A 27893-nucleotide genomic window follows, 5' to 3' on the forward strand; every position below is an offset into this window, starting at 1 on the left:
CGGCGTCGGTAGCGCTACTGGCTTGGGCTGGGGGGGCGCAGGGCTTGCTGTCTGTCCCAGGCTCTTCCCACCGAGTGCGCAGAGTACGTAGCCTAGCCTGCTTTGCAATCTTTTGTGAGTCAAAAGATTATCGTGGAGGGAGGCTCTAGATTTACTCTACTGTGCTTTGTGTTTCAGTACCTGATGTGTCTCTGTATATCTCCACTGTATATACAACAGCACATTGATGTCTGGTTGTCCTTACTAGTCCTAGTTCTCTCTGTATCTTGTCCGATAGTGTACTGTTGCTGGTAATGGACTTCTGTGGACACTGGTGTGTCGCTAGTATGTTATTTTTGGCTGTAAAGCTCTCGGTTTGTGGTTAGTTCTTTATTTTTTTGAAATATTTTTTTGTTCCGGTCACTGTCTGTGCTAGCGGTGGCTTTGCCTCTCCGTTGCCTTGAAGGTACAGGTGGAGTAATGTCCCGTTTGACAGACATTACTCCTAGCGTGTGCTCATGCGGATGCCCACACTGTTCAGACTGTAATTTCCATAACTGCTTCATGTGCACCAAGCCCCCTTGTGGAATCCTGCTGAGAGTTTATTGAAGGCTTCAGTGAAAAATCCCTCCCTCACAAGGGGGAGCAGCAACTGTGGAGTGCTCAAAACAGCAGGTCGTGAATTGGTCCCCCAAAATACCTCTATGGGAGCATTAATGTAACTTTCTGGATTGATTTTTGTACTGCTGCTTAAATGCACTTCCATCTTCTGTACTGCAGCTCGGGGGAAAAACAAGGGCTTTTTTAATTCAAAAAGTATTCAATTGGCCATGAAAGAACCCATATGAAACATTACTCGTTGGCAATTTTTTCCAATTCTTCAAAGAGAATGTTTTTTCTTGCCAGGAAACGCAGGCAGAACAATGCTGTCAGTCTTCCATAGCTGAAGTCTGTTGTGTCTGGAGGTGTTGTGACACCGGAATTTTTCCTGGTACTTTGAGTCCTGTGCTCTATCGGACGCAAACACAAAGCCTGCAGCTATCCCAGGTGTATGCTTGGGTACTTGAATCAAGTATTGAACCTTCAGCCTCCTCCTAACCCGGTCTCTGATAATTAGATCTTGAGAGAAATGGGAAATGAAAAGGCTGTGTCGTCCGTGGTAGAAGATGAGCATATGGTGTGTACACCCTGTTGTGTATGTACCAATAATTACCCACCCACAGTTGAAGGATGGCTTAAAAATCAATCCAAGAAAACAAACAGCAGGATTTTACAACTGAGATGTTGGTTTGTCTTCTCATCTATTTTTATAAGATTGAACCACTGGAACTTGGGGACAAGATGAGCCTGACCATATTGCAACAATCTGTCCGCTACAGTTGCAGTTCTTCATGACAAGCATTCAAAGTGTTAACTAAAACCATTGAAGCAACATACCTGCCATTAAAACTTGAATCCAGAAAATAACTCCATGAATCTTTGCACTACCAAGTGGAATGGCCTTTAATGCTGTAGATAGATTGGTTTGCTGTTTGCAGTTGGGCTGGCGGCGGTACAAAGACTGACTCTCTTTTCTTTCCTTCCCTTGTCTTCCCTGGATTGCACCTGAATTCTTGCTGCAGATGATGAATCAGCTGGGCCAATGTAAGTGCACCGTAAGAAAAAAAAATATTGCTGAGATCACTCTGGGGGCTTACGGGAGTTGGCAGTGCTGTTACGTGTGCCATTACTAGCTGTGACATGAAAGCTCTAATAAAGATCAGCATGCCCTGTGTTGTATAGCAAAGTAAAAGCAGGCAGAATCCTCACTCTTTGAAGCCTCTGAGTTAATCTCTGGCTTTTTTGGCCAAGGGAGTAAAAAGTCTATTGCGGGAGAGGCACAAAAAAGCCCCTGGTCCCAAATAAAGGGGGCTTGGGCCACTGATGCTTGGGAATGGTACCTGCTTGGTTTGTTGTTTGATGGCAGTGAAGTAATGAAAATTGAAATCTGCCAGATTCTTGCTTGACAAACAAATATTTTCAAAGGAGTTAGCGTGTAATTCTTCCTTCATCCTATTTAACTTGGGATGTACAAAGAAAATTTTCCTACGCTTGTAATTTAATGTGTTTTTTTTCTTTCCCCAGGAAAACCAATTCTACAAACAATCATAAAGATAAAAACTTACGCCAGAGAAACACAAATTAAAAATGCTTATCATGTAAGTATGACTTGCACACATCTCAGAAACGGTCAGACTAAAGCCCTCCTTTTTCACCCACGGTTTGCATATGTAAACCGAACTCATTCCGTGTGTTAAAGCTACCAGCTGCTCAGAGTATGGCACTAGGCTTTCTGTCACGCTTTGAAGAGCACTGGGGGTTATCAAAAGAATTTTTTCATAAAACGTGTAGGTAGTTTAACAATCCGTAGCGCTCAAACTCTACGTAACTGCTACTATCACTAATAAAAAGAGCCCTCATTTCATCTTAAAGCCTGGAAGCTAAGCTCGGTTGGGAAGCCTGTGCCTCCATTTAAGACCAAATTGGATGTTAAGCGCTTTAAGTACTGTTGTGGCACGTGATGTTGAAAATGCTGTCAGGCATTGACTAGCACCTTTTCTCATTTCTTTTTTAGAGCTTTAAGTTTCTGAGAGACTGATGGCAATATGACCTGCTAAATTTAAGGGTTGGAACTCTTGGTTCTAGAACTCCAGTTCTGTCTGATTTTTTTCCTTTTCAAGTGAGCAACAATATGACTGTCTAAAGCATGCCTTATTTAGCCTCTCCTGTAAGGATGACCTAGCCAGATAAATTTTAATACTGCTTCAGTGTAGAAGGTGTAAACTATTTTGGGCTTGATGTGCTGTGAATGTTGCTTTTCTTTTCCTTAATATATTTAAACATTAGAAGTAGTAAGTCGGATCACGCATGCACCATTTTTTACTTACTGTAGCTGTTAAATTGGCAAAGCTCTAAAGCGCACTGCTGCCATCTAGTGATACTTTTTGTAAAGTACAGCAAAACTTAAAAATATATACAGTATATATTTATATTTGGGGGAGGGGAAAACCAAAATACAGTAATTGTGTTTCATTTTTAAGCTGCTGATGTTCATTCCTTACTGTATGTCTGAAAGATGAGAGAATTATGCTGTTCTGGTACTTAGAGAAGTAATATAAATTGAAATTATCTTAAGGGCTTAACCTATATAGAAAGACTTGGGTGTCCTATAATCAGACTTCAAAAGCTGGAACGGTTCGACAAGGTGGTGATGGTGGAGAAATGCAGTTGAAACAAAAACAAAACTTCAGTTTATAAATATATATATATGATTGCTTTTTAAGTGATTTTTTTTGTTAACTCATGTAAATTCTCAAATCCTTTTGCACTGATGTGTTCAACATATTCTTGTACATTCAATTCAGGCAAACTTTTATAATTTTCTTTTTTGTTTAAATGATAAAATGTTACAGCATGGTGATATTCTATGCAACTAGTTCTAATCTTTAGTTTGACACTGTAATTTCTCATGATTTAAAGATTGTAGAAATAGACCTAACAGGGTTCTCATGATGTGCGTAACTGTAGATGCATGAACTTGTGTTCTGTGTATTTGTTGAAGTGCAATGATGTATAAAAAGTGGATTCACCTGTTTTTAAAAATAAAACACTGACAAAAACACGTGAGACTTTCAAATATTTAATTGCATTTAAGCTTGTATATCCTGAGTACTGTGTATCCTGGAGCGGATATTTCAGTGGTAGTAAGTTAAATATTGCTCAGCCTTCCGCGAGTTTTTTCAGTTCCTTCTCCACATCTTCCACAAAAGCTGGGAAATTCTGATCCATAAGACATAAGCGAATGAAGGGCCCCAGTTCTTGTGCGCTCCACACTGAATGCCGATACACAAGGGGGAGCTCAAACTTCTGTTTCAGCACAGACTGCAAAAGGAAAAACAAAGGTGTTGCACTAATCTTGTACATAAAAAGTAGCATTACATGGTTTTTGTAATGATGCAGCTACGTCAGATTTTCCTTCAGTATTTAATAAAGATGCATCTGCCTTGTTATTACGCTGTTTGAATACTTTCAATCCTATATGATTTATCTGTGGAACTCTTTCCCCCTCACACCTGGTTTCAATTCCAATAGTTTTCGTGCAGCTCTGAATTAGTGCCTGTGCCATTATGAAATGCTGGTTTCCTGGGTAACATGACTTCCTAGTGAATCCATTCTGTGTAAGAGAAGAGGATCCTCTGCAAAAGGCGTGTACTGCAGTTCTAATTGAGCAGGGATAACAAAACAATGTGGTTCTAAGCTCTTAATTTAGCAAATTGTCTCTTAGAAGTAAATGGTGGGGCTTTTTGAAAGGTGTAGAACATCTTTTTCATCCCAACTTGACCCCTGCTCTCAGCTTTTCCCTTGGTGGTGCAGGAAGGATGCCCATCATGCTATTTTTTACTTCAAATCTAGTAGCAGCATGCACTGAGCTCAAGGAGGCCCTCACCGCCTCCTGGCGTCCACGGGCGATGCCAGATCTCATCCATTAGGTACAGCGGAGAAGCGTGCAAGGCTAATGGCCTGGGAGGTTGCTGGGCAGCTCCCGAGCACTTTCCATGCTGCTGTGACTACGACAACCATCTGAGGCATCTCGACTAACGCTTCATTTTGGCTGGCTGCCAGTGTTCCTGCTGGATGGGAGCCATACTGAAGAAATGGCAACTTCACAGAGTACAGGCCCTGCCGCAGCCAGGGTTGCTACTCATTGTAAATCTCATTATTCACAGTGCGTGTTAATGACTTTAAATGTTTGTGTACCAGTGCTGTCCTGTTGTTCAGACTGCAAATACAGACATTGCCACCCACCTGCTTTCTAAATTGCTTTACCTGTCTGTTCTGAAGTCATAAAAGCATCAGCTAAGATGCTGTTTGGATACTCTGCATGGGAGAGCAGGAGTACAGAAGTCACTGAAGTGCTGCTTTCATGTGAGGTAAGTGTGATATGCAGAGGCAGCTGGTGAGCAAGGTGAGTGGTCCTAGTGTTATGGAAGGTGGTCTGACGTATCTGGGCTTAAAGAACTTCAAACACCTCGCTTGGCCTCTTCCTTGGTATGCCTAATGGCATACTAGGGCTAAACCAAGCCTCTCCATCTGGAAAAGTCAGGATTGCTGTTAGTTTCAGCCAGGCCCTAGCTTCCGCTGCTTGAACCTGAAACAGGGCAAAGTAATGAGGTGGGCTGCTTGGGCATGCTCACATCAAGCATAACTGTGTTTGTGGGAGGGGGGAATCTAATTTTTCCTAATCTTACTGGTTCAAAATTGCACTGTTGATGTTATCTTATGTCATAGTGTTGATTGGAGAAAAGTATCTTTAAATGCAAAATAGAGTGTTTAAAAATGATTATTCTCTTTCAGGTATATTTTATATATTAATATATTATATAACCAAAGCTGCTGCCAGCTTCTTGAGGTGGCACAAATGTAGAAATACAGCCCCATGCTGCTCCAGAGCACCAGCTGAATGGGTATGTCTCCAAGGTGAACTAGGAAAAGACGCTTAGCCTTGAATTAACTTCATATTGTCAGGGCATGGGAAATGAGCTCGCAGTACAGTTGACTTAAGCTGACTAGAAAGTGAAGGGGCAAGCAGTGGATGATGTATGAAACTACATCAAGGAGTCTTTGAAAGGGAATTTGCTAGTAATTCAAGGGAGAGATGGATTAAAGCATACAGCAAATAAAAAGCCTTGTTAGCAGATAGCTTTGTTCAGAAGCAGGTATCATGCATTTGTGATTAAAAAAGAATTTTTTAGAACCTGAGGTCTTACAATGTGGTATTAATTTACATTTCCTAGTATTGCCTCTTAAAGCAGAAATTAGTTGTGAAATGATTATGGAAAAAAACAGTTGCTAAAGGCAAGCTCTGCCGTGTCTGATCGCTCTGTACTGAGTGTTCAACAGCAGAGCTAAATTAGCCCTGGGACAGGAAGGGCATACTGTGCCCTGTGCAACCACTGTCACTAATTCCATCTGTTTAAGGCTCACAGGTATCATCAGGGAAACTGGAGGACCTAGCGCGGTCCTGAGGCTACTGTTCACATTGTCAATTAATCCATCTGCCTTCACTGCAGATAAGAAGCACAAAGATACACAATAAATACTGTAGGTAGAATTTGATGTTGAGCTTGCTCTTTGAGCCCAAGTAGAAGGGTAATGGATGTAGCTTTAGGTTTGCACTCAACTGCCTAGCAGGGGGCATATAGAGTTTTTCCAGTGACTTCCTAAGCAGTAATCAGTGATGCTTATAATGAGTAAAGCAAGTCAGTCAGTCCCATTGTTGTCAAGCTTCAGCATAACTAGAAGTACTAGGCTACAGTCTGGAGGATCACTACAAGGAGAAAAAACAAACCTGTGAATGAAACAGCAAGGTATGTGCTGCAGCTCTCAACACAGGTAGAGAGTTTGGGGAACTCCACTTTATGTAAACAAAGTGTTTGTTAACAATTATAAGCATTTAGGTTTTAAAGATGATAAACTTTTAATAGGGAGCATAGGAGTTGTCCCTTAAACCACTGATGTGAAGAAACAACTCCATCACTCTGTCGATAAGGAAAAAGAAACTAGTAACCATTAGAAGCAACTGCACAAAAAACAGGTTTGAAAGAGTGTGGTTTTCTCCCCAGTCGTCTTGTTCTGTGCTGTCCCAAATTCACAATAAGCAACATTTCACTCCCACTAATTTTAAGCACAGCTTTACCCTGGACTTTTGGTTGAACTGTCAATTGAATTATGGGATCTCTTGCTGTAGGTCAAGAATGATTGATGTTTTCAGACTTAAACTAAGTAGAGATAATATCTGCAGAGTCAGTGACAGTCATTTATTTATAAGTGACCTCTGGGTATTTCTTTGCTCTCGGTGTGGCAGCATGTTCTTAGGCAAATGGTACAATTACACCATGAAATCTCTGGCGTTGCAGCTTATTTCCTAGTTCCAGATCATTATGCTAGAGCCAGTGTTTTTGTTAGTACAGACAGCAGCACTGGTAGCATCCTCATCTTCTGTGAAGACACCTACCAGGCATTTACAGCATATGAGAGAGCTTTTCCTCTGTGCCTGAGAGATTTAGTTACAGGTTCCAAGTTAGATTTATTTGTTCTTTTTACCTGTGCTAGCTGTGTTACAGATCTTCTTTCTCCAAGGCTTGTGTAGGAATCTGGTAGAGGCTCATCTGGCTAGAAAATACCAAATGCAAATAAGAGCTGGTTACCAAGAAGAGAGTGGGTATGTGCAAGAAGGGAAGTGGTTCCATTTTTAGAGATAACGGGAAGAGAATGTGCTCAGCTACCTTATGCAGTAAAAAGGCATCTCTTTTTATGGAACTTTAAAGCACATCTGTTAAAGTCTTTAAAAATGAAAGACATGAAATAATGGGCCTGTAGTTAAACTGTCATATCTAAACCAAGGTAACTTTTAAACTGCTTACTGGAAGTACCTTTAAAGAAACACTGTGCAAGAGTGCTCACCAGGAGCAGGCTTTTTAACTTCCCATGGGTTATATCACTGAAAAGATGGCTTGAGGTGTCAATTCTGCTCTCTGGGCGAGGCTTTCAGTCACAGAGTGAGAGCAAAGTGATACCAATAGTATGACTACTAGTGTTCAATAGTATCCTGCCTTTAAGTAGTTAATTGAACTGTCATTCTTTAACTTATCAGGAAAGGAGCAAAGCCCAAAGGATAGATAAGTGTGCTTAAAGACCAAGCAATGAATCTTGAAGATCAGATGTTGAAGGTCATACATCTCCTATACATCTTCCTTCAAATAGCGTAAGTCAAATTACCAGTATTGTCCACCTCTTCCCCCCACTATCTCTACCACGTGTTGTTTTCACTGTCCAGTCATGTAGGACATTTTCTGGATTATATTGTGAAAATAATGTAGCTGAAAACTTTGACATTCCCTTTTCAGGATGCTGTTCTTGGCCCTTGGTATTTTATTGCATACTCAACAGTTTCCCTGGCTGAGTTAGCTGCATGGATGTTTATTAGAGACGGGTATTCAGAAGATCACATTTACCAAGAGACTGTATATTAAAGAATTAGTCATCCTCAGCAACACTGCCTTTGCCTCTTCCAATCACCTTAAGTCAGTGTCTTAGAGGGAAAACATTCTGCTCCTACCCTGAAATCACATCTAAATGCGTCAGGTTAAGCTAAAATGTATACAATTGCTATGTGTACACTTATTAAAACTACAAAACAGGAGTAGGTAAATGCAAAAAAAAGAACACAAGTCATGGTTACTTAAATGTCTCTGACCATTTTTCTTGAGCTGTGTAATTCAGCTGAAAAGCTGCCAGGTGGTTCCCAGCTTGAGGAGCTAAAATCACTTTTTTTAGAGTGTTATTTTGTTAACCTTTTTTAGGCACACTGAGAAAATAGCAATATGATAGCCAGCTTCTGTAGCTGACTTCCTGAGTGATTCCATTCCGGTTCACTAACTGAGTTGCCCTGCATGCAAGCTGATCTTTAGGTTTCCCAGTTCTTCCCATACCAGCTTTCATGAAAATTAATACAGTTCCTGAGATACAAAATATGAAGTAGCTGGCTAGAGGGGAGGGGAAAAAAAAAAAAAAAAAAAGTAAATTCATTTGCTATGAGAAACACTGGTTTGATGTAAACAGATACAGAACTATAAAGAATATTGTACTATTGAGCTCTGCTGATTTTTTTTTTTTTTTTTTTTGTCTCAGAGTCTGTACTTAAGTAGAATAAGCAGTCATTTACAGATCTAGCACTGATAGGTGACTGTTTTCCCTTTTTTGCATCCACATACTCTTGCTTGCTTACTACATGTAGTACTTGTTCAGCATCTTCCACTTGACTTCCACCACTGAGACTGTGACAAAGGTTCTGGCTTTGGTCATCGGTTACTTGAACTGGTATGTACTCCACAAGTTTCTGAACACAATTGCAGCAGTGTTCCAACATCTGTTGTTTTGAATCTCCACCAAACTGAACTCGAAACATGCGGCATTCATTCTGCTCAAAAACAAAAAAGAAATTAACTGTTCATCCCCTCAAAATATTTTGATTTAATTAAGCTATTAGATATAGTTAGGTAGATGGTGATTAATTCTTGGATCACTGCACCAAGGTAAAAAAAAAAAAAAAAAAAAAATCAAGTTTTCCATGCTGTATTTTCATTTATCCCAACAGCTAGATGAGACTATAATTTGCAATTTGAAAATAAGTTTAAAAAAAAAAAAAGCAAGCAGGGACACTTAAAACTAATACAACTAATTAAGCATTTTGCCATAACAGTGGGTACAGTTATAGCAGGGAAATCTAAGTTCTTATTATTGCTGCAAACTCCCTAAGAATATTCCAACTCTGACTGGTTATTGGTGACAAAAAATGAGGTGGCACTAAAGTAAGCACAAGTCAACTTTGGCATCTAAACTAAAAGTTCTGGGAATTATGTTCCATTTAGAATTTATATTGTCTGCATTAAAATCAGCCTTTCCTACCTAGTGTGCATAGATAACTATAAATTCAGTTTAGCATTCCAACTTAATGCCACTGTTTCTTGAGTAGAAGTTAATGCAGTTAATCGGGAGTGAAAGAAACTGAAATGCTTCAGCAGGAAGAGTACTGTGCAAATGGAAAGCTATTCTGTAACCTCTCCCTGAAATCATTCCTTGGAAACTTTCTTGCTGGAAACCAGTTTTAGTCCACCTCTCTTGCAATGATGCAGATGTTCAGACTGGCTCACTGCAGCTGTCCTTGGACATGAAATGGCAGATACTGTACATATACATCAGCATATAGATTTCATTATGAGAATCTTCCTGGTTAATAAAATGAAGAATTAATTACTTCAAGTAGTGACATAATATTAAGAATTGCACAAAATCAACCCCCAGCGTAGCTTGTCATGCAGAACAATAGTATTTTTTAAATACACGGAGAACCTGTCATGCACAATAAGCTTCTCTTAAACACATCCCACTGATAAAAGGCAGCTACATATTGAATGCACTTGTTTACAGAGTGTATTACTGGGACTTTCAGTTTGATCTTGAAATTTCAAATGTAAAACATCGTTAAAGCACCAGAAAAGGAGCAAGTTTTTCTTTCCTTGGACTGATACAGCTTATAAGTCTTCATCTCTCTAAGGTTTCAACATCAAAGCCATTTTTTAAAATGTCTAGACACACTGCTAGCCTGCTGATTTACATGAATACAAGGACATCTTTCACTTTAAAGTTTTTTGTCTCAAAGATGAGCCAGCTCTTTGTGACAGTCTGTATGTTTACATGCATGTTATTTTAAGATGTGGCTATTGCGTAAAGTGATTTTTATGGCGCTGTAAGTATAAAAGACTGCCTTGATGCCTTTTAAAGGGAAAAATGTCAAAATAATTCAGATGGTAGCACTTGTTTTTACCAGCACCCAGTTAGATTTCCTGTCATTAATGAAGGTGTCAGCTTAACTGGGTCAACTTCACGTAACTGAGCACTGATTTGTGGCTGTGCCAGACAGTTAAGTTCTCATTAAAATGAGAGAAAAGTAAATTCCATCTTAATTTGAATTCTTTTTGGAGACTTTCAAAGAACTCTTATTTTAGTTACCCCTACCATCTGCAAATCCATTTTCAGTCAGAACAATTTGTATTGCCATTTGCCTTTTTGCAGGGACTGGATGGTTAGATACTTAGGATTACAGTTACAGACAGTAGGTTTTGTGAACTAAACACCTTTTTCCTTTACAGAAAGAGAGCAATCCATTTCAGCTGTGCATCAAGTTTTAGCATTAACAGTGCTAGACAGCAGCACCTGAACTGAAGAGTTCAAGAGCTGAAGTACTGAAGAACTTTTGAGATCACTTCAATCTTCCCACCCTAGACAGGGTGAGTTCAGTGAAAACAGTATGAAGGGAAATGGCCTACTACAAGAATAGTAAGAATAGTGATGGAGCTGTAGAAAGGGTAGTCAGCCATGCAGCCTTCCTTCCAAGACACAAGTGTGCACCTGACAGGTATGGCTTCAGAATTACATGCACATATGTTTCACTGAATGAAGTTTCTGATAGTATATCTGAGTTTTAGTACTAGTCTGTGAAAGGTCTTGCTTTTAAGCATGGTAACACTAAATTTCTCAAAGTCTAGTTTAGAAACTCATTTTGCTAGCTTAGAGTCTACGATGCCCTATTAAAAGAGTATTTTATAAGAAATGAGAGTAAGTTTCACTGTCAATGTACATTAATGACTTTCAAAAGCCAATCTTTTAATGTTCACTCAGTTTCTTCTGAAGTACATAATCCCAGTGATTAACCTCCATGCTTTTTTGACATAGATTACCTATAACTGTGAAGCAGGTAATATGCAGAGGGTGGAAAAGCAGAGAAGAGAGAAAATAACCGAAACCAGTAAAGTAAGGAAATCAGACTGAAAACAAGGAGCAGAAGGTATATCAGAAACATTAGAGTAATAGTTAGTTGCACATGCCCCTTAATTGCTTTGTGCGTGCAAATATAGGAACTGGTATTTGAAAACATAGCTTGCTTTCCTCTGCTTAAATGGCTTCTGCTTCGTCTTTCTCAGCTCTGCTTCAGTCTACCAGGGACTGAGACATAACCCTTCACATAGCGTGGCTGGCTCCCTGAATATTTTTAAATGATTTTGAGGATTAGCACAGAAGCAATATGCAATGATAGCATTTAAGGGATTGTTTCAGCTACAATTTAGGATACAAAGTAGAGAAGCTATATGATAGGACTGCTGCAATACCATTAAATCCACTTTAAGTCATGAGGATTTATGGTAAGTAAACATTTGGATGCAGTGAATTCATTTAAGACTATGTTAATATTCCTCTTTTTCCAAAATGTCCCTCAGAGCTTTCTTCGAGCCTCAAAATGATTGTGACGTTGATTTTTGTTTCTTGTGAGATGCAGTAGAGTCCCTTAACGCTGTGCTGGGGAACTGGTTCTGTTAATTCCAAAGGAAACTGATGATCTACTGATTCATCAGAACTAATTATTTCAACAGCTCAATAGTCTTCTCCAATGATACTCCACATTTTATAACAATCATCTGACAAAAATCAGAGAACAAAGGTGTTTTGGTTTCAGGCAAGCATAACCCATGAATTTAAAACACATCGAGATACTTATTTTTTGCATTTCCTAGTGCTACCATTAGTTTAGGCTTACTTTGAAACAAGATGAGTCCTTATATCTGTACAATGTTTATTATACCTCATGTGTGCTTTTATCTTGCAATTAGCAAGGCATTCCACTTTGCAAATTGTACTCTTTAGTTTGTAACATCCTATGAAAAAAAACAGTTATGCACCTTTCGTGAAAGGAATCAGATAAGAGATACAAATAGAAGTAAGGAAGAATTTTTACAGTTTCCAGCTCTCCTGGATACTGCTATTTGCAATTATAATAACCCACTCTGTTCCTGTCAGGGGAGAATGCCAGAACGTCTCAGAATACTTGAGATGTTTTTATGCCTTAATAGTTCAGTGCTCTGTGCCAACAGTTAAAACTGGTCTCTAGCAGCTACTGAACGGGGGGCTTATCTCTTTCCAAAATTCCTGTTTCTAACTAAAGATGAACTCCCTCATCACGTAGAGATAGCTAAACTGGAAGCAACTGTTTTGGCTGCAACAACAAAGCCTAGAAAGTATCAGCAGAGGCGGGAGGGCTATTCTCATTTAGAAACAGTTTTTGTTTCTGAAAAAACTGCTCAGCACAGATGGTTAAGGATTTTCCCAGAGTTCACCTAAGAACCAAGAAAACTGCAACTTATACTTAAGTTGGTAACAAACAAATGCCATGTAATTTTTTAAAGGCTAGCCAACCCCTTTGCATGAGATCTGAGGGGAAGACAGAAACTCAGGTCTCTTCTATTAATCTGAATATCGAATATCTGAATCACCTACTGGGCGCTACTGTGCCAGGTCTCAGGAGCCAGTAAATAGCTAAATAATTGCTTTAAATACTTCATGGGCCATAGTGAAGTATGACTGATAGGTAGCAAGCTTCTGTACATGTCAGAGAATTGCTTCATCTTTTTAATTGTTAGCAGTACAGTTTTCACACTGTGGGCCCATTTCAGGTTTTATACAGTCATGCTGGCAGATGAACTCTAAAATAAATACCAGTCTAGCTGTTTTAATAGCTAACTCTCAGAAAGCAGTCTAAAAGTCTCACATAGCAGCAGCTACAAAAGACATTACGATGATTCAATTCAGTTTTGTTTCATACTTAAATTACAAAACAAAACAAAAAAACAACTTTAATTTATATACACAATTTACATTATCTCAGAATTTCTGGTTTAATTCATCCAATATTAGGAAACCTTAAGAAACAGAACTGAGTTAGCAATTCGAAATATTAAAATTAACTCAACCTACCTTTGACTTTGCACAAAGCAGCAGGCAGTCTGCTCTTCTTACTATCTTTAACCATTTGTGGCAATCAATTAATGAAAAGCCTTCCTGAAATAAAGCAGGATACAAACTACTTGCACAGCAAACATGCAATACTCCAAAGTGCACATTCAAATTACATGATACAATTTAATCCCTTATGAAGATTACTGTCATCTGAATACAGGCATCATTTGTATCTATCACATAATTGCCAATATGTAATTTTTATCACACTGAATTAAATTGGAGTCTGTAGCTCCGGTTACAACGGTATGTCATGGTACATTCTAATTTCCATGTATACTTTTCAGTGTGCATGTTACGAAAGTCTCCTTGAAATGCATAGTAATAGCCACAACAAGAGCTTTAATCAGTCCTTCTGAATCCCATGAAATTGCCTGAGAAGGCAGCAGAGGGCAGGCAAACCTGAAGAATGGGCCAGCAGTTGGTTTATCTAAGGCCCAGACAGGCACTTTCTCTAGATGGAATCCAGGTAAACAAGAAGCAGCTTTGGTAACTTGATAAAGATGTTTTTATACTCCCATTGCATTAACTGTCAGTCTCTTCAAACAAGATGGACTGCTCAGCATTCTGTAAAAATACCCCAGGAACCTGAAAACACCATAAAAACCTTCAAGACTAGGGACTGTGTTCCGCAAGTAATTCCACAGGCTGCCACACAGTCATTATTTAGGAAAGTCTAGGGTAAAAACAAAACAAACAACAACAAAAGCCAACACAACCAAGCTTAAGGGCAGGGAGGTAATTATGTAACCTATTTTGTGTCTATCTGAACTTTTGATGACCTCTTTACATAGGCTGCTTTGCATAGGTGTCCTAAGGGTCAAGAATTAAAAGTCATGCCCATCCTGGACCATCAAAAGCATGCTTTTTCCAGTTCATATCCATCTTTTGCAGGTCCAGGCTAGGAAACCATCTCCCATTCTAGTTTGGTACAAGAAGTCGCCTTAATAAGACACTGTTTTTATTATGCTGGCACCGGTTTTAGAGTCCCATGCAGCAACTGGGTGCAGATTTTTAACTGAACTTTAATGAGGAGTATCTATGAAATGTTGGAAGAGTCATGCCAAATGCAAACTGGATCACAGACTATTCTGATCAGACACCTGCTAGATTCCAAAATGGTAAGATGGTCTGCAAGTATTGGTCCCAAGTGATTTAGAGGCGGAGGGAGAAAAGAATCTGCACTGTTTTGGGGAAGGTGCAGACAGCAGGTAAGATACCTCAGCTGCTTGCACTGAGCCCATTCTGTCTGTGGGCAACGAGCACATTCAGTGTGCCTCAGGGTAGAACTTACTAAGGTGTGAAAAGTCTCAAGGTCAAAAGAGTAGGAAAAACTTCACTTTGTGTCCAAAGGGAAGTGCCGAGCTATCCTCTACTCCTACATGAATTGTTAAAGGAGTCTGGATCCTAAAAGGGATGAATTGCCAAACTCATGAAATAAAAGAGCATCTTCCTTGGTAAGTCATTGCTCTCCAGCCGTACTGCGTGATGCAGCTGGACTGCTGAAGTTCTGGAGCAGGAGGGTATCCTCCTTCCACATACAGACAAAATCCTCTCTGTCAAACAGCAGGAAGCCTCTAAAGGCCAGTTTGTCACGTAGTCTGACACAGGAAAGGAAGCCTGTGAAATACTCTTACTCCTTTGTTCACCTGGTATTTTAGCATCCCTGGCTTTGAGGTATGCAGTTTTAGCTTCTTTTGATAGACCTGCCAGACAAGAGCTTGGTATGCAGACTTTGAAGTTGTTTTAAAATAATAATGCCGAGCAGAATGCCTGCGGAGTAAGATGAGATTAGTAGGCAAGGAAAAGTACCAAACACTGTTAGAACATTTCTGGATGTTGTAATTTCAGTTGTATATGCCTCAGTTGTATATGTGACTTTGCAATCTTGCTAAGGATATTCATGTACAGAATTTGGCCCCCAAATATTGCTTAACTCTGAAAATGGAAAGGTGCTAGCAAGTTAGCTGTGCTCATGCTGCCACTGCTGATAGAAGGGATTCACTAAGGAAGCAAGGAAAATGGAGCTGAAGCAAGATGAGTAAAGTACAGAGTAGAGGGCAGTCAAGAAGGAAAGCAACTGGTTGCAAAAAACATAAGTATCACAAAAGAGTTTGAATGGCACAGGCTCTAAGGTCAGAACAGAGAAAAATGTGGATTATATAGAACTGGACTATGTAAAGCAAAAAAGATATATTTAAACCATTCCTTCTAGAAAAAGTATATTCTTGAGGTTTATATAAATAACCTGAAAAGCAAGTGTTCTCAGTGTTTGGAGTGCACTAAACCAAGAGCATTTAAATCTATTTTGGTGAAATAAATGCAAACCAACTTAAGGTTAATTCCATCCCACTGCAAGGACTTGCTTCCTTCTTACCTCATTTCAAGACATAAATGTTGAGCATTTCTTAACTTACTCATATTGAGGGGAATATCCATACCTTAATTCAGAACTGCTCGCTCCAGTTAAGCAGCCAGACTAAGATCTGGACAACCAAACAACCCAGGAAATAATTTGTGTTGGAGTATGACTGCTGCTAGTGCTTACATGCTTAGTGCTTCCTGCCATAGGTTGTTTATCCATTGCTGCTTGATTTCCTCTGATTCCCCTGCCAAGTCCTGAAAGACTGTTAGTGAAGCAATTCTAATATCCCCCTCTTTCACTAGGCCACTTTCCTTAACTTGTGGCCACTTCTGCTTACTCTGTTCATTTTGGATACTTAATGTCTCTGATGCACACTGTGTTTATTTAAATATAGCTGTTCCCATACTTATTCTATTTTTATAGTGTTTTTCCTTTCACTGTAAGACGTAGGTAGAACAAATGTTTTCTCCATAAAATAATAACCCTTTTCACAAAGATCATAAAAGGCAGCTGATGTTTAACTTTCATACCAACTATTTTACTGATGCTTACCAGGTTGGCATTCTTTTAATGTGCCCTGTTTCTGAGGTAAAATCAAGCTGGGGAAAAAAATTATATGTATCATTTTTATTTATGTACTCCTAATTATTTGACCCAAAATTTAATTAACTGAAATTTAATGTACTTGGAATTTAATTAACTGAAGAACAAAACAGAAAGTGTTTCCTTTTCCCTTGCACCTTTGTTGATTGTATATTGCCAGGCAGAAGCAACTAAGAACAGCTAACCTGTAGAACTGCTCTGACCTAACTCCATCGTTAGATCACTTATATCAGTAATTGTCATTACAATCAGAATCTTCTAGATTTTCCTCAGTTGTAAGCAGAAAACATCTGATTTGGCACCATTTTAAGAAGGTTCACTGTTCCTCATGGCTTTTCCATGTTACTTCAGGCAGCATAGAATCTGTATTTCAGGCTGCCTGGATTAAGACAAGATTCTTCTTAACTGCATGAACTTTCTTGTCAACACTGAAGTAGTTACAAATCCATGTATGAAGTTCGGTAAGTGAATTCTGAACAGCAAGAATGAAGACCAAAACAAATCTGTCCCATGTTCCATAGCTCAGTTGAGAGGATCTCTGTCACCATCCAGGAACTAAGTGTGCGGTAGATTCTGGAAAATGCATGGCAATATATTAAGATTATAGTGCATTTGATCCTTTCTTGAGATGATGAATCAACTCTAAATCTGCTCTCAACATATGCACGGACAAAAAAATAGTAATAGCACCTCCAGATTGCTTCCACCGTGCAGACAGAAATACAGAGAAAGCAGCTGTGGGCAGTGTTCCCCTTGAGCAGGCACCATCAGTACCTGCTTTACATTCAGAGTTGTTCATTGCTGAGCAGTACTGGGTACGAGCAAAGACAGATGGCAGTATAAGATTCATTGGGAATATAGACAGAAAGGCAACATAAAATTGGGCAGGAACATAAGATTTCAAATGTTTGCAATTTGAAGATACAAATGGCAGCATTTCTGAAAGTTTGATCGTTAGCATTCCATCATGGCTATAGCCTTTATGTTATTCCCTGGGGTCAGGCCTGTAAGAGCACTGCATTCAAGGAAAACAATTTCATACATCTCTGACAAAAATCTGTCTCTCAGAGGGAGGATCCTGAGGGGGGGGGAAAAAAAAAAAAGCTGAAGCAGAAAACAAAGCAAGGCATTTTCCAAATATTTTGGAGCCAGGACAAGACATGACATATCACATGAGGGAGAGATAATAATGCTGGTCCAGACTTACACCCACGTAGTCTGTCATTACTTGGGAAATACTTTTGTTCTGATTTTACATTTCAGCCATCAAGAAGTTGCTGGATAATGAGGCCTTTGTTCTGTGTTGCAAGGTATTGTTTTTTATTATGAATACTTCTATTATTGTATCCTGTAGAAACTCTATGGTGCTAAGCAACATCTGAATACATGAACAGATTATTCATTTTATGTTAGGGTTGCCTAAAGGCCTCACAATCAATCTTAACTAAAAATTAAACCCAGAAAACCAAACACAAAGACAAACTTTCTCTCTTATTCGCTGCCAATTATAACGTGCTCATGAAATGCATATGTAACTGTTTGTCCTCAGTTCACGGTTCAGACTGGGGATATACAATGCATAACGTAATGGATGAGGGATTCAGCTGTGTATCCCACAGACTGGGAATGAGCATTCATAAGGAATTACAAGTTCAGCATGAGATCAAAAAATGTTATTGGGTTAATTAGTATTCCAGTGCATAGTTGTCAGAGTGCTCCTGTCTGAAAAATGGAGGAACATAGCAGAAAAGAGATGCTGAAGGCTTCAGACAACATCCCGCTTGCAACGTTCTGATTCAAACTGGGCAGCGACATGGTATGCAGCAATTTCCCTGAAAACAGCAATCTTCTGCTTGCAAAGGCCCTGTTCAGTTTCCATGGAAGGCACCTGTGACAGTTCCTTACTCTACTCGTTGCCCAAGGTAAGCAACAAGTAAGAAACGTTGCCTGCTCTGACCCCTCCACGTTGCAAGCTCATGCAACACTGCACAAAACCAGCAGGGATGACTTCAACCTGCTATTTTTCCCAGACGGCGAGAGACGCTGCCCAGCTACTGCATCATCCTATGCAGAGCTCCACTTCATGGGTCTACTCACCATGCTGAGTGTGGGTGGTACAGTGAAAAATATTTTTGAAAATAATGTTCACTGTCTAGATGTTAAGTGATTTGTTACATTACAAATGTCAACATTTTTTGACTGCTGACAGGTTCTAGGTTCTATGATTATTCAACACTTAGACTGAAGAACACGTTGTTTATTCTTAGAAGTGACTACTTTGGAAACAAAGGAACAGTAGTATTATTTCCAGGTATCTGCACAATGTGGCTAAATCTGGTAAAAGTCTGCAGTAGAATAGAAATGTTTCCTATGGAAAGCAAACATCAGTGGGCGCTCAGTTAGAGTTGAGAAGACTGTTACTCTATCTTATTGCAAGACAGGGAAAAATAAGGATATGAGAGCAGACAGTCTGAAAAAGCTTGTGAATTATGTGTAAGTGTTATGATGAACACTACATAACAGACAAAACTGAGATGCTTTCAGAAACCTTAAGCGAAATCTGAAAACATTCACAAGTGCATGTTTCCATGGTGACCTCTTTGATTGGGATTTAGTCATTAATAGTTATAATACTGCAAACTATATGCTTGAATGTCACATAGATTGTAAATCAAGTGCTTGTTAATATATGGAAAAATACCAATTTTTATCCTATTGGATTTCCAAAGGACAATGTGAGCTGCCATTTTGCACTTTTAACTTAGAAAACGGCTTACTTTATAAAAAGACAAGATTCATTTCATTAATGACTGAAAAATAAAATAATTCCACCTTAAAGCTAGAAGTTATGGAAATCAAGCTTTGAACATAATTCCAATCAAACCTTTATTTTTATCTTGTGACTAACGCACCTAGAAGTCTTCCTTACTTTTATATCTGTCTCTGAGATCTAAATACTGCCAAATAGATTTTTTTTTTTTTCCTATGACGAGCTGTTTTGAAAACTGAGCAGAGCACAAGTGGCAATATGACAAGAAAAATTCCCCAAACATGACTATTTGGAGAGTGGGGGAAGTAGAAAGTTGTCTCTCCAGAAATTTCCAAGCAATATGCCTGTCTCCAAATTCTTGGGAAGCTAAGAGCGTAGCAGAAACCATGTGTTTCACAGGCTATGTGTAACTTCGATCTTAGTTTGTGTTAAGTATTAGCTGCCTCAACCAGATCTTTAGAGTATAGAATAGGAAGTGGAAAGGAAAAGGATAAAGGCCAAAAAGCCAAGGCAGACAGACAGCAAGCTAACTAGGAAGAAAAGGATGTTAAGCTCATTGTTCTCTTTTTGCATGCAATTTTTTTACTCCCGAATCTCTTAGATTTTTGATCCTAAATGCTGCTGTTAGGCTTGTTTGATTCTGGAGAACTGATCAGGGTTGAACTCATTAAACAAAGGGTTCTGTACAGAGGCAAGAAAGCTAAATGAAGGACTGAATGCAGGCCACACATAGGCAGCCTTGAGGCAGCCGTGCAGGGGACTCGATAACCAATGAATGTCTTTTGCCAAAGCACAGCATTAGGTGCAGGAGCACTTGCTGCTGGGTGGCACCTTTCTGCAAAGACTTCCCCCAGACTGGTACACACTGCAGCCCCTTGAAGGAGGGAACAGCAAAGATAAGCCCCCAACTTGGGACAAACCTCAATGTTTCACAGAACCCCAAAAAACCATTTTTTTAAACTACACTTTAGAACAATGACAACTGACCAAGGACCTAGAGAGGCGAATAGAATGCTCATAGGATTAGCTGGCTGAAGCACGTGAAAGTATTCCATCAGTAAGTCAAGGTACGCAATTTCTTCTTTAAGTCCTGATACAAAATACATACTTCCCTAGATCAGTATTTTATTTTGAACTCTAACTTTAGGGTAAGTATATTTTATTAATGCCACTACTCTTTAAAAATTAGTAGTTGGGTTTAGAAGAATTAGGGCAGGAGAGTAATATAAATCTGAAACCCTTATAACTCTTTACGGTTGCTGGTCATATAATACATAATTGTTACAACAGGCATCTATCGTTATAGGAAACACAAACGGGGAAACTGATGTAGTTCCACCACCAAGCAACCTGCTCACTTCCCCAGGTCCCTGTCAAATGTCCTCACTTGTTGCACAGGGACTTTTATCTACCCAAGGTAGAGTTGTGAATATCATCTCAAAAACCTGGTGCATAAGTTTCAGGCACTGCGAAGAGAGCATCAAGAACATCAGGATGTCTGCTGAATGTTTGCCTAATTAATGAGGTTAGATTCTACTGTATCCTAAGCACTGTTAGCTTGTTAGAAGTCAGGAGGGGACTGGGAGGGCACTAAAGATATTTAGCCTATACTTAAAAGATCAGGTCACAAATCAATTGCTCCGGATTCATTTTATCCTATTAAATAAGCCCTCTTTACAATTTCAGTTTGTTTAATGTGTAGGATACTAAGGATTCTAGCACTGGAATTAATTGTATCCAATAAAACACCAAAATATAATTTTCATGGTGTTCTGATTTGGAGGAGGGAAAGAAAATGAGTTGCACGTGTCATACACAGAACATGAAGTATCCTAAGTGTGACCAGAAATTGCCAGAGATGTTGTTGAGATATTTCTGTTAAAATTCCATTACTTACAGTGTGCAAGAATGAGGTTTTCCTGAGATACGCAGTCTGTTAAGCAAAACTAGGTCCTAAAAATGTTATGCAATTCCAAATGAAATACTGAAAATCAAAACAACAAACTCCCTTTGACATGCATTACACATTAGTTTTTTTTTTTTTTTTTTTTTACATTCTAGGCTCTGATGTTCTGTTTACCCTTCTCTGGATTCCATTTGGTTCATCACAAGAAGTCATCTCTGGCAGTGTCATTAAAGAATGTTTAAAATGATATCGAGAGCATACCCATTCCCCAAAACAGTCTACCCATTAAAACAGATAACTTAGTTTTCTTTGGGCAACTGATGGATACACTGAACACAATTACTTCTTAGAATAGGATGGATGTGCTTCAGTCATCAGCTCTGGAGCATTCTCAGGTACTGTAAGAAATTGCATCAAGCTGCAGCGCCCAAGCAGCAGGTACAGACTGATCTGCCTGGTCTGAAAGCGCTGAGACTTAGCACATACGCTATAGCATGCTCTCTGGCCAGAAAATAGTATTGCAAATTCTGTTAGTGAAAAGTCTGCTAGAAGATCATTCATTGAATATTTTACTATTTTATGGCTTGTGAGAATAATTCTGTAAGTCTTCTATAAAATCTTCTTACGTGAAGATTTTTTTAACTTTTACAAATGCTCGTAGAAGAGGCATAGTCTCACTTGGTCCTAAGAAACCAATTTTCTTTAAGAAAAAAGAAAGGTTTTGTAACAGTCCTGCTTTAAGAAAATAAAAAACTGTGAGAATATGTAAATATATGCATAGAAGAGAAAATATTTTGATATAAAGGCAGGAATCCTTGAATATTCATCCCCAAATGGATTGGGTTAATCCAGCCATTAATGAAATACATATTTTCATTTCTGAACAACTGTCTTTCATCTCAGTTTTGTGCAAATGGCGATGTAGTGAAAGTTATCCGTGGACGAAAGGTAAGACACTAAAGAAAAGCATTTGGTAAGCAAAAAACTCCCACAAAAGCTATTGCTTGATGTTTTAATACAAAGGGAAGTGTATGTTACACAAAATGGTTTGTATTTTAATATTTCCTAAATCTTCACTTGACATGAAAAAGCATTTCATGGAAGAATCACTGAGCGACTGAACAAAATATGCCTTCATCCAAAAGTAAGTATTCATGGGATCCATGCTCACTAAAGAGAAAATACTTGGAGCTGTCGCTACTTGCATGTTAGCCAACCAAGATCAGTTTAGGAGAAAATTAACTAAGAAGCCGATCAGCACAGAGTTCAATTAACACTAACATTTACTGCAGAAGAATGAATAAAGAAAACTTCTATATGCCATACAAAGCAGCTGAAGTCTGAAGTTCACATTTTTCAACTGATTCAACTGTAACTGATTTTTGTTCTTGCTGGACTTTTTAAAAAGCATCCACCCACAATATTATCATAATAACTCAGAACTTGCTGGCAGCTAAAAAGGTTCATTTTGGCTTTTGTAAAATGTACACACCACCGAAGAACAGATGTACTCTGATTTATCTTCCTAGAGAAAATAGAAGGTACTAAACAAGATAGTTTGAGTCTATTAATGCACTGATTTTACTACATTCTGCACCCATTTTAAACCAGAAGAGATTAAAATACATCATACTACGATACTGCCAGTTTTAAAAGCATCCAATTGATATTTTCTTTGTCAAAGATGTTACCTAAAAGCTTTTTTTTTGAACCTATCGCTTAAAATGGTTCATGTTAAAATTCTTGGAGTGGAGTAAGGGTTCCTTTACTGCCGCAATAAAAAAAATATTAGGAACATTCACCACTTTCTGAATTCTTGCATTTAGTTTGCAATTCGTTTCATTCTTGGATTACTGCTAGAGGGGAAAAAAAAATCCCTTTATTATTCATCCACAGAAATTTTACAAAAATACAAAATAGTTATTCGAGTTGAGAAGGAAGGTGGTCCCTGTGACAGCAGAACAACTACCAGAATAACTTCCTTCATTTGTCTTTGAAATAACTAGTGGTTGAGATGAGGTAGTGTACTTTAGAAACCATTTGTTGATGTCAAATGCCAATTTCTGTAATCATACATCCTGTGATTGCTTAATGCTGTCCTATGACAAAAATATCTACTCTTCCAGAAAGGTTCTTCAGTCTTAGAAAAGGTGATTTATCCATCAACAGCAAATGCCTCAGGAAAGTCAAACCAGATGGGAAATCCTGAAGAACAGCACTTGTTGCAGGTTGGTTGGCTGTGTTTTGTTTTGTTTTTTGTACATTACAGCAGTCTCATTCAGCACAATGTGAAACATCCAGTAGTTCTTGAACTAAATCACACCTCTACAGTAAATTAAGCCTAACTCCGACCAGACCAAGCACGTTTAACCAAGGCGCAACATCCCTCTGAGAAGACCTGTTACCTTCTTTATTATCTGCAAACTGGAAACTCCAAAGAAAATATGGTCACCTTCAGGCTTCTCCAGGGTCTTGCAGCCAGTGGGATCACCATGAAAACTATGTATGTCCCGTCTCCCCCCCCCCTTATAATGGACAATACTTCTTTCACTATTTGGTGTTTGATAGGGTCACGCAGAGGTCTTGTGCCCCACTGTGTTCCTATGCAAAGGTATAAAGCTGTGATAGTTGTTAATGGGTTCCCTCAAAATCAGAAGCCTGCAGTACATCAAAAGGTCTGAAAAGTAGGGATTGGAAGATGGATCAAAAGACTAGACATCAACAGTTTTTAAAGGATGTAGTTACTACATAGCAAGAAACAGTTTTGTAAGTACATCAGAGGGAATTTCAGCACATACATGTGTTGGAGAACACCTTGGCATTAAAAAGGAAATTCAGTAGCCCACGCCAGCAAGTACAAACGAACAGTAAAAACAAGAGCTGAATCATTCCAACAATTGCAGCACTTTATCAGACTTCATACATTCCCTCTGGAGCAGAAACTTGTGTATTTCACGTTATCCTCCATGACAAAATGTCCATTATAATAGACCCCCAGTGAGAAGATGTGGTCTGTGACAGATTCCAAAGAACCATACATACTTGGTTGTGCAAAGCCTGTTTAAACATTGTGACAGGTTTCTGACAACTCCTGGGAGCTGGAGACCACAGGGAGATAGCACCAGTGAGATTAACCATTTCTACAGTCTGATTATTTCTACAGCAACAACACAGCCTGTACTGCATTGCAATTCTTTTTGTTACATGCATCTCAACAAGGACTTTGGAAAATTCCACCAGTGGCCTGCATAATTCTGGCTTGAGTGATACTGAAATGATGCTAAATTTCCAGTGTCCCTGTGTACTGCCTGAAGAAAACCATTCACAGACTCAGTAATGGTCATGCATGCTGTGGTATCGGTGCTGATACCAGCTTCTGGCCAACAGCACCACCCCCTGTGCATCACCTTTCTGGCTGGTGATACTGGCTGCTTTACTAAGTAGATTCCATAGACTGGTCATCAGCCTGAAAAGACACCTGCGGATTGGGATTGTTTTAGGCAGAATTTTATCACTGCATGTCAGCACTGGGGAAAGGCACGCCCTTCTGGGAGGGCATGTGCTTAAGGAACAAGTCTAACCAGTAAAGCTAAGCCAGATGTTGGGCCAAATCACTTATAAACAGGAAACACAGGTCCAAAGATGCCCACCAGTGTTCACAACTAGCAGATTGGATATTTGCTAGGTTTTTCAGCCAGTCCAGTATGTTGAAGAGGGAACTGTGGGAGGACTACTCCAATCTCTGTCGTGTTGCAGAGAGAGATAAATAGGCACAGGGCATGTTGTACCGATGCATTTTGCACTAGGTAACGTTCAATATGCACAGAGCACTCCTGCAGCATGATCCCAATTACACATCCTAGAAGTGCATCCAAAGGAATTGACAATCACGTTTTAAAATGCATACAACACCAATTTTGTATACCTTCTCTCATACACTTAATAAAACATCTTTGGTGTAGCCTTAACGTTCGTGTAGAAATATTACCAAAATTTGTTTAAAAAATGACATTTTAAAACTCTTGATATCATGTATTGGTCATATTTCTCAAGTTTGTTTGTACCATCTCTATTCTACACTATTCCTAAATTGAGATTATTACTGCGGTATCTTAGTGTCTTTGAGAAGCTGAAACAGACCTGAGACATCTCTTCAGAAATTCCTCATTTGGTATTTCAAGCAAGGCAGCTGCCTGAAAGCTTCACTAGCCATTAAACTCGAGAGCTGTGAGAAAGTGCTTTTCTCAGCCAAGTCTTTATAACGCTTTTCTTCCTGCACTCATCCCTTACGACAGCATACTTTATCTGTGCATTATTATTTGCCAGATACAATCTTTGCCAGACAAAGTCTCTGAAGGGCTATAGCTTTTGTCCATGCCTTTCTTGCTCATTAGTTAATTACTAAAACTTCCTTTCAGTTAGCCTTTATATGGTTATTGCAAGGACATTCTGCAACGTAATACAAATCTACTAGGTACTAAACAGTTACAGCTGTCTGATCAGTGTACTGAAAACAGGACCAGCCCCAGGAGAGGGGCATTCTGCACTGATTCATTCCCAGCAGAATTTGGCAAGAGACGGCAGCAAGTCTTATTTCAGTTGCGTCTGTTTAACTATCTGGACATTCAATTACTCCATTCCTTTTTCTTATTCAACACACACTGCTGAAATGCTTTTCATGTTCCATTTTTACCTTGTCTAAAACCACTCAACTTGTCCTTCTTAAATATATAAGCCAAATGCTATGCCTTGTACGTGGGCTATACAGACAGCTCTCTGTTAGTTTGCTCATTACCCATTCAATAACCTTAATACACTCAAAGGTCAAAAAATAATAATCAAGGGTATCTTGAATTTTTAAGTTGAATCTTGAAATCTTGAGTACTACATGGGTCTCCCCCTCTATATTTAGAAGATATTTCTGTAAGTTTAAGACATTTTAGGAGGCACAGCAAAAACTGATTTATGATCTTATACATATCCTTGTACACATTCTGTATTAAATATGCATTTATCTTAATGCTGCAGCATTTTGCAATGGCTTGTAATTTATTTATTTATTTTTAAATATATTTATCAGACAATTCCTACTTGCTATCATCACTGGGTATTGGTGATATGCACTGAACAGAGTGGATCCCACTTTCCAGCACAGGCTTTTTCTGTCATGAAGAATGGAGCAATCTCAACATCAAACCAACTCCCTTAGATGGGGTGTTTTAGGATGTCTTTATAGTTTAGAAGCCAGTCATACTGAAGCACAGGCTACAGCACAATCAGTTGACACAGCTCTTAAGATATTTTGTCTCCAAGAAGGTAAGGTGGATGTTAGATCACATTACGCAACATATTGAAAATAAAAAGAACCATGATAAACAAAATTATCAAAATACTAATAGATCACTTGCAAGAAATTAGCTGGATCATATGGCAAATCTTAAATAAATTGTATTTCTATGTATTTCTTAACAGCATATTTTCTGTTTTCTTATACTGAAGAATTGTTGGAAAAAAAATCATCTTTCAATGTCAACTGCACTTAGTAATGTGTCTTAATCTAGAGTTTTAGAAGCACCAAGGAAACACTGTTCCTCAGTAGGAATTAATACATGTAGTATTAGTCTGATAAACAAAGAGAGAAAACACCACATGGGAATTTCCATGAGCAAAATTAAATTGGCAGTTTCCTTTCACTGGGAGAGAACGTGAAGCTGAGAAAGGAAAAGAAGTCAATATTGATGCTAAGATAAAAGGAGAAATGGTTTTTAAACGTGAGAAACAAACAAAAACCAACTTACCAGTACTGTTCTCCCACGGGAAATAAAGAAGTGGCCAGATACAACAATGGTAAGGATAAGATGACCAGATTCTTCATTTGATTCAAAAACCTTTAAAAAGATTGACAAAAGAAAAATCCATCCCTGTATGCACAGAATCTACACTTCCCATTTCTGGTACAAAATGAGAAAGGCTTCAGAGGTCAGTGCTGGAAGTTAGAGGTAAAAGTACCTCTCAGAAATGTACCAGGCCTCCAGCCCCCAGACAGCAGGCAGAGTCAAGAAATATTTACTAATTAGAACCCCACACACAGACCTAGCTACTTTGAAAAAAAACATGACCTCTTCGGACTTGATCTATAGCTTTTAATACAGTGAGTGGGTCACTTCTGAGGGACAAGGAAAAAAGCAGGCCATTAACAGATATCACTAATATCATTAACAGGTTTAATTATTAATTCACAAAGGAAAACCCCTCACTGCCTGTGTTAGCTTCGTACTCCCAGGCTGGACAGACATGCCGAAGGAAGCTAGCTTAAGAAGAGGAAAAGGCTTGATATTGTAGCATTTTTATTCCTATTATTTTCCACTGTTTCACATTTAGCTTTCCCTTGATTATTGCTAAAATACCAAAAGACCCTCCGCGGCTCGGGTGACAGCTACAAGTGCCACCCATTTCCACACACGGAGGGCCAGGATAGGAGTTTTGAGGGCAGCAGGACAGAGAAAAGACCCCGGTACCGGGCCACCTGCCAGGAGGAGGCGGTTTGCTCCTCGTCGCCGTCAGTCGGGGGCAGGAAGCGGCCGTAGCGCTTCAAGGGCCACGTCGAGGCGCTGCCCGAGAGGGAGTCACCGCCGCCCGCCGCCATCGCGGCCCTGAGGTGGCTGCGGCCCCTCAGCAGGAGCGGCAGCAGAGGCGGGAAACGGCAGCCAATAGGAGAGAGGAGAGAACGCGGGAGCGGTCTCCTCCACCAATCAGCGAGCACAAGGGAAACGAGAGCAAATCCGGTAGTGCGCTCGGGCTCGCGCGGACCGTTACTCGCG

General features: G+C 39.2%; 2 protein-coding genes across 2 annotated transcripts in view; one reads left to right on the top strand and one right to left on the bottom strand.

Moving 5' to 3' along the window:
• The window catches only part of NPTN (neuroplastin), a 51041-nt gene extending 47411 nt beyond the window's left edge, over positions 1–3630 (top strand). Inside the window, exons 6-8 of the mRNA XM_082769028.1 lie at positions 1602–1623; positions 2104–2177; positions 2594–3630. Of these exons, the coding sequence (XP_082625154.1) occupies positions 1602–1623; positions 2104–2164 (83 nt within the window). The 3' untranslated portion in view covers positions 2165–2177; positions 2594–3630. The remainder of the gene's footprint in view (positions 1–1601; positions 1624–2103; positions 2178–2593) is intronic.
• A 102-nt stretch (positions 3631–3732) lies between these two features.
• Positions 3733–27718, bottom strand: REC114 (REC114 meiotic recombination protein; the record flags this gene model as incomplete). Its single annotated transcript, XM_082769153.1, has 6 exons — positions 3733–3900; positions 7123–7191; positions 8807–9001; positions 13387–13470; positions 26871–26960; positions 27599–27718. The coding sequence occupies 6 exons, from the start codon at positions 27716–27718 to the stop codon at positions 3739–3741; spliced, it is 720 nt and encodes a 239-aa protein (XP_082625279.1). The 3' UTR covers positions 3733–3738.
• Between the last annotated feature and the right edge of the window lie 175 nt (positions 27719–27893).

This window comes from Aythya marila (assembly GCF_965140915.1).
Source record: "Aythya marila genome assembly, chromosome: 11".
Taxonomy (NCBI): Eukaryota; Metazoa; Chordata; class Aves; order Anseriformes; family Anatidae; genus Aythya; species Aythya marila.